Below are 7,397 nucleotides of genomic sequence, written 5' to 3'. Positions count from 1 at the left end.
TTTTCTTCAAAAGTCTTGGTCTTCTATGCTTGTTAGCCTATCTAGTATAAGCTTGTTGAGCCTTAAGAATAGACTCACGAGCTTCGGCCAAAATACAGTTATGAGTCATGGCATTACACTTCCTTATAGATCTTTTTCTGGTGTACCTTTAAAAGGTCTAAGTAGACTAATGTGAAAGGAATTATGAATATTCCAATGGTCAGAAAGGGACAAACGATAAGCATTGTCATTGATCTTAGCAGTTATTCCAAAAGACCTATAAAATCATGGAGATAATTTAATGGATGGATGTTTCTCAAGGGACTTTAGTTTGTGCTTTTCTATGCGAAGCCAAACTAAACCATTTTCTTCAAAAGTCTTTGGTCTTCTATGCTTGTTAGTCTGTCTAGTGTAAGCTTGTTGAGCCTTAAGAATAGACTCACGAGCTTTGGCCAAAATACGGTTATGAGTCACGGCGGTAAAATCATTGACCACTGCTGGAACTCCATGAGAAAGCCTAGTAATTGGACTTGGAAGTTTCTTACCATAGACAATCTCAAAAGGAGCATTGTCAGTGGTTGTATGAGGTGTGTTATTTTATGCAAAATGCAAAAGATGCAAATATTGATCCCAATTTGCAGGGAGATGAGATAGTGTAAGACCTTAAAAGATCTAAAATCGTGCTATTTGTGGCCTCAGTTTGTCCATTACTTTCTAGATGATATGCAGAACTAAAATCAATCTTTGTGCCTAAGTTTGAAAATAAGGCCATGCAAAAATGATTACCAAAACGAGAATCACGATCTGAAATAATGACTTCAGGTAATCTATGATTTGTGAAGACAATTTTGATAAACAATTATGCAGCATTTGAAGCATTCAATGTTTTATGACATGCAATGAGAAAAGCTTGCTTACTAAACCTATCCACAATTGTCCATATCATAACATTTCGAGAAGATGTGGTAGGTAAACTAGTTATAAAGTCCATAGAAATTTCTTCCCATGGTGCCGCGGGAATGGGTAAAGGCATGAGTAGCTCATACTGTTTTCCTTGACGTCTTTTAACTTGTTGACCTGTAGAAGAATCTCAGTGGATTCCAGACCATGCCCTTGCTACACAATGTTTAGCAACTGAGGACAGTTGCTTTTCACTAGGGAGGAATGTTGGAATTATTCGTATTATTTGGTATTTATTTATTTGATTGATATTTATTTTATGTGCGAGTGAGACTGATCACCTCTAACTTGTCACATATTTTGAGCTTATATTGTGAATGTTAGTGCAGATGAGTGGCAGGGTTAGTGTGCGGGATGTGGATGGATCCATTGGGCTTGCTTCGATGGAAATCTATTGATGCATGGCGTGTGGTGATTATTTATTTGGCAGTGGGCAGTGATATTTTATGTGCACATTAGCGTGCAACATTTTGATATACAATAGGTATATTTCATGAGTGAACCTTAGAGTGTTCACATTTTTGTATTTAGGCTTATGCAAGCCTAATGTGGAGATCCATATTTTTGGCTCTTGCTTTTTGTACAAGGATATATATTTAAATACACCATGAAGACGACGTGAGCCACTCTCATGGTGGGGGAGATTTAACCCACTTATGTCTTTCAAGTTGATTTTTATAAAGGGCCAACCGTGAGCTTCCAATACAAATGTTGGTACCTTACACCAATAGCGGAGTAGTTATCCCACTTACTTCAAGTCTCCATCAGCATAATTACACTACAAATGATTTCATAGATAGTTATAAAAGAGCTACAAACTTAGATGGTTAGTACATTGCACTAATGCTTACATCTTTCCATAGGAGTCCCTCTTGTGTGGTCAACATGCTAAGTGATTTCTTGTGGTGAGGCCCACATATGTGTCCATCCATGCCCAGAATATGGTAACAACCTCTAGTTTGTTGTAAAGAGGATGCCTTGTGTGTGTAAAAAGCATTGGATATTTTCATGCACCCATCGTGGGAGGGCCATGTATGTGGGCATAAATGCTCCATTGTGCTCTAGCACCCTAGGGGTTGATTTTTAAAGAACCTTTTTTAAAGAACCTATCTGTGTACAAATTAGGAGGGTTTACACAAAACATTCATGGTGTGAAGTTTGTTTTTGGCATTCTGTATCTTGGATAAAAAAAACACAAGCCATCTATATTTGTCTTTATTTTCTACTCATTTGCAAGGGTCATGGTGTCTTTAAAGTTTAGGCCTGCTTTTAAAAAAGCCAATAGTGCATAATAAATAATAGCTTGAAGTTTAGGCCTGCCTTAAAAAACCAATAGTGCACAATAATAATATCTTGAAGGGAGAAAAATAAAGGTTTTTTTTTTAAAAATGGGGTGAGTTCTCTAATATTACAGGAGCAAGATTTGTCTTCATCACCTTTCTCTCGCATCTGGGCTATTGCTTCTGCAAAAATGGGCTTCTTTAGGTCAGTTTGCTATTATTTTGATTTGTCGAGAGAGAGAGAGAGAGAGAGAGAGAGAGTTGACTGTAAAGTCTTCCATCCAGCTCTCTCGTTCTCTCACGAGAGAGAGAGAGAGAGAGAGAGAGAGAGATCTCTCTTCTTGTTTGTGAGAGATCAGGTATGAATCATGTTTTTTCATTGCGCAACTTTGAGAACTGGATCTGTACATACACACACGTAGAGACATTTTTTGCAGGCTCATTCCAGGGATTGATTTGGGCGTTTAGCAAAATCAGGTTTTCTTCTTAACTGGCCACTGTAACTGCCCTCTTCATCCTTTTGGGGGCCTTCTTAATCACATTCTGATTTGATATTTGATGTAGACAAACCATGTTTATGGGTCTTTTCAAAACATGGTTATTGGCTGCCCCTTTCTCCACATTCACAATACGAGATTAACCATCTTCAACACATGCTATTGGATTGCTTAATCTGGGCTCTCCTTTCTTTTGCCCCCCCTCATCAGACCAGGATTAGCCATTTTCTGGATCTTATAAACACATGCTATTTAACTGTAATTTGACCATCATACCCAGGTTTTGGTCTAGCTAAACCAGGTTTCTGTGTCTCTTAAACACATGCTTCTAATTAGGGCATACCCCCCCCTCCCTTCTTCTTTCCTTCCGCCCCTCATTAGACCAGCTTAATCAGAATATTGATCACGCAATTGAGAAAATCTGGTGAGTTCTTTATACAAGAGGATGGGTTATAGTATTTTTTAATGTCTAAACACTGCATTATGTCTGGACTTACGAATGTTAGAATGAGTGTTTGAAAGTTTGGACATGATAAGGCAAAGCTTTAGTTCTCGAGTTCTGGTTTCAGGATTCCAGTAGCTGGTCAGATTTGGACATGTTATTTCTCCTAGTCATCTCCTACCGATGGGATAGGAGGGGACATGAGCGCAAAGGAGGTTTAAGGGGTGTGATGGTGGCCACCCAACTATTCTGTTGGGTCCTCATTATACATACATGCATACATACATACATGTGTGTGTGTGTAGAGAGAGAGAGAGAGAGAGAGAGAGAGAGAGAGAGAGAGAGAGGTGATTTCTTTTTGCTGTAGAAATACCATGATAGAACTGCGAATCACCACGCAAACATGCCCCTCATTGTGTGCTGTGTCTAACAGGAAAATTGGGTGGCTATTAGGGCACGCCTGCATGTGTGCTTTAAAAAAAAACATGTTTGTTCATTCTTGTTTTTGTTTTTTGTTTTGGAGATTTCTTCTAACCCTCACCGGCATGTGTTAATAGTCACATTTGGTCTTGCAAGGCGCTGTGTGTAAGTAATATCCTTGAAGTAAAGAGTGAAGTTTTTTGAGTGTGTGTAACAGTTAGCTGCTGTGAAGGATAAAGGGGGCGTGCTGTGCTCTTTTGATGAGCACCTTCATCATTACTTTTCATGGCAAAGGATGCAGGCCAGGTAGGTTGTGTGTAATAACTCACCAAGACTGAAATAATGTCAAAACAACTATTAGAAGTTGCCCGACCAGCTCAAAGCTCGTCAGATATCTGACTGAAGTGGGTGGGGAGGTCTTGAGTTTGGACAGCAGGCAATATTGCTGGTTATCTAGCAGCTTGCCTGCCCATCCTCTGCATATTTGCAAAGCCCCTTAGCCTTCCTTGTTGTTGCATTAGTGGGTGTACTTCTACAAGCTTTGTGAAGCCACCCTTTTGAGAACAGCTTAACCTAGTCATACTCAGCTAAGCTAATTGGTTCTCTTATTTGCAGGAAGTTTCTTTTACTAGTACCGAGTGGAATTTGTCGTGTCCAGAACCCCGTCAAAAGGCTTTCTCAACATGCAATTTCACAGGTTGGTAATGCAGATGATATATATATCTTTAGCATCAAGATTAATGACCTCGACTTAGGCTGGACACAGATGGATACCTGCCTGTGTGATGCAGGCAGGGACTTGGATGGGCAATATTGCCTGTCCAATGATGGCCCCTTCACAGGTGGGGACCGTTATGTGTAACCAGCTTTAGTATTATAGTTTTTATATTTTATTCTTTGTTCTTTATCTGTACGTTTGCATTACAGAACCTGGGTTATTGGATGAAACAATCGAAGTTGTGAAGGAAAAGGTGTGGAGTTTCAGAAGCGGTAAGAGGTTACCCTCTAAATCTCTTATCTGTCATGGTTAGATATCGTGTCTAAGAGTTCATTAGTGACCACCTTTGGTGTCTCATACATGTTGTAATGGTTTATGAGCAGCCTGGAAGGGTGTTGCCGAGGTTTTCTGCAGGATTGGTGTGACTCCTACAATTCTTGGGTATTCGTATCCTTCAAGCATATATTTTAATCATATAGTTAACGATGGTGATTATCATCAACTTGAGTTATTGCCTTGCTTTTGGAGCTCCTTCAAGGTCACCTTTTGGGGCCATGTCTATGAGATTTGGCTAGATCAAACCAAGGTGGAAGCCTTTGTGATGTGGCCAGCCCCAGCAGATATGTATGAACTTCATGGATTTTTGGGGCTGACAGTGTTTTGTGGAGCATTATGCTCGGAAAACCAATCCTATAACAGATGCTGTGAAGAAGGAATCGGTATTTTGCTCATGGTAGAGTTGGCCAACTCAAGAGGAGAGGGGGGGGGGGGAAGAGAAGGCCTAACTTTTAAATCTGCACAACGGCTTTGCACATGGTGGGATGAGAAAACCATTTGTTTTTGAAACCTGCTGTTCATGTAGCTAATGCGCACATATATGTATGTATGTACACTTATGCAGGCATGTATGCAAAGTATGCATGTATCTCCATGTCTGTTTACATATATGCCCATTGGCTTTGCTTGTCAGGATGGGAAAACCATATGTATTGGGAATCTACTGAACATGTAGCCATTGCACGCATATACACATCCCCACGCACATATAGTATGTATGTATGTATGCGCACACATAGAGGCACACACACATGCACAAATCTCCGCTCAATTCTGTCGTGTATTTTAGTTTTGAACTTAATGTTGTCAGATCAGTGCCAATCCATGAGGATGATTATGTGAAGAAGCATGATGAAGACCGGATGGCTTTGGCAAAAGTTGATGCAGATGAAGGCAAGGTCCCAAGGGAGCCTTGTGCCCATGTTTTGAAGAGGAGTCTCTCGGGTGGTTCCATCCCTGAAGAAGACAACTTGTTGCTGACAGAGGATGAACATGAAGAAGATGTGGATCATGGGTTTGCAGAGTCAGCGAGAAAGGATATAGGTGTGCATTACGTTTCCTGCCTACTACACTTTAAATCACGACTCATTAAGAGGAACCAAACAAGAGTGTAGAATCATTTGTGCCATGTGGACTTGTCATAAAGTGTGTCATGTGCTAGAGATGGGGTTTGTTCATATATAGTTTTACCGACACAGTTGGGGCATGTGTTGTGTACGCAATCAGGAGTGTTGGTTATTGGTTGGTTTTGTTGATTGGGGTAGCATGGTCTGTATCTTATAGATTGCTTTTCTTGCAGTTGAGACAGAGTCTTTGACTAGATCAGCAAGCTAGCAACAGAGGAGAAGCCAAAAACTCGACAAGGGGAATAGAAGTGTTGTCGTTTTTCTTGATAGATGTGAAATGCCTGTGAATTGACAATGGCATGGACTGTTTTGTCCTCTATACACACATATATATGGAGAAAGGAGAAAGTTTCTTAGTACCACATCTTTGTCTTGAACATTGAGTGATGATTTTGCGAGATGAGTATGAAACAGTTTGCTGTATAATGGGTGGTGCTAAAGAGCACCTGGTCCTGGCCAAAGTGCTTGTGAGAACTGATGTGATTATTATGATTGTATACCTACTTGATAACTGTGTGCATGATCTAAACTTGCCTGGTTTGCATATCATATTAGGCTTGGAACAAATTATGAGAACAAGAATCTGCTTTTTATGATATGGGTACTTGTGTGACCATCTTGTTTGCCATTGTTAGCTTTGGAGATGTGGCAAAGTTCAATTGGGAAAACTGGTTCTTTGAGAATTTAGCAGTAGTCTTGGTTTCTTTGTTTACGGCAGGCAGCACTACGGGGATTTTTGGTTTCTAGCTTTGACAACTGGTCATGGGTGTCACCTTCTTCTTCAGATATGTATGTGGTCTTCACTCGCCCTCTCCAGGCTTGGCCTCAACTTGTCTTTCTCACCTCAAGCGTTGAGGCAAGGTAGGTCTCAAAGCAAAAACTTATTTGCTCTGCTGATTGTTAGTGTTTCGAGAAATTGTTTGCCAGAGTTGCCCACTAATCATTTGCAGATGTGCAAACTCCGGGTTATGGCGGATCTTGTTTTGCTCTCTGGCCATGGCAGAAGGCCATGCTTGCTGTACTGAAGGCAGAACCCTAATTTTGGCATCCTTCCATTCTGCGTTATAGTATTTTTTTTCCATGCTTGTTCTTCTGAGAACCCACATTAGGGTTCTGTTTCCATGTCTGATACTCTGGATCAGGGTTTCTTTATCTGCATTAGGATTCTCAATCAGGTACCTAGCTTTAGGGTTTCATTTTCCTACGTTTATTCATGTGCATCAGGGTTTTTACAACCCATACCATCAGGGGTTTTTGCCTGAGATCAAGGCTACGGTATCCGAGACTGTGTCAGAGTTTGCATTATCTGAAGCACGCACAAGGCTGTCTTAACAGCAATCTTTGAAGATGTAAGCTGCGATGGAAGGCATAAAGCTCCCAAGGGCAAGAATGATGGTGTAGTGATCTTCCTTGGCATACAAATTTTCTTACTGCTTCAAGAGGTAGGCATATGTTCCCTGTTAGATTAATTCAGACTAGGGTTTTCTCAAGTCTATTTCATGGTATCAAGGATTAATCCGTGAGATCCCACCATATGTGCTTCCCTCTTGCTTTGGAGACCATGGATCTCGAGCCTCAGACAGACATTGCAGGCGTCATGTCTTCACAAAATGTGGTCACTTGCCTGTACAAAACCAA

The 7,397-nt window shown here is 40.6% G+C and overlaps 1 protein-coding gene across 4 annotated transcripts; it reads left to right on the top strand.

Annotated features, from left to right (window-relative positions):
* Positions 1-2,265: 2,265 nt before the first annotated feature.
* Positions 2,266-6,373, top strand: LOC147625634 (uncharacterized). Of its 4 annotated transcripts, none has more exons than XM_086817153.1 (8): positions 2,316-2,424; positions 2,657-2,696; positions 3,796-3,884; positions 4,194-4,275; positions 4,506-4,568; positions 4,680-4,743; positions 5,444-5,676; positions 5,933-6,373. In XM_086817153.1, the coding sequence occupies exons 3-8, from the start codon at positions 3,864-3,866 to the stop codon at positions 5,965-5,967; spliced, it is 498 nt and encodes a 165-aa protein (XP_086673279.1). In that variant the 5' UTR covers positions 2,316-2,424; positions 2,657-2,696; positions 3,796-3,863; the 3' UTR covers positions 5,968-6,373. The 4 variants fall into 4 exon arrangements, with proteins under 4 accessions (XP_086673278.1, XP_086673279.1, XP_086673281.1 ...); XM_086817154.1 differs by lacking the exon at positions 2,316-2,424 and adding an exon at positions 2,473-2,578; XM_086817152.1 differs by lacking the exon at positions 2,657-2,696 and having other exon boundaries at positions 2,266-2,424.
* Positions 6,374-7,397: the final 1,024 nt, after the last annotated feature.

The sequence above is a fragment of the Cibotium barometz genome, chromosome 23, assembly GCF_041138505.1.
Source record: "Cibotium barometz isolate CiBa-2024 chromosome 23, ASM4113850v1, whole genome shotgun sequence".
NCBI lineage: Eukaryota > Viridiplantae > Streptophyta > Polypodiopsida > Cyatheales > Cibotiaceae > Cibotium > Cibotium barometz.
The sequence above is the reverse complement of the archived record's forward strand: the minus strand, read 5'-3'. Positions and strand labels throughout refer to the sequence as shown.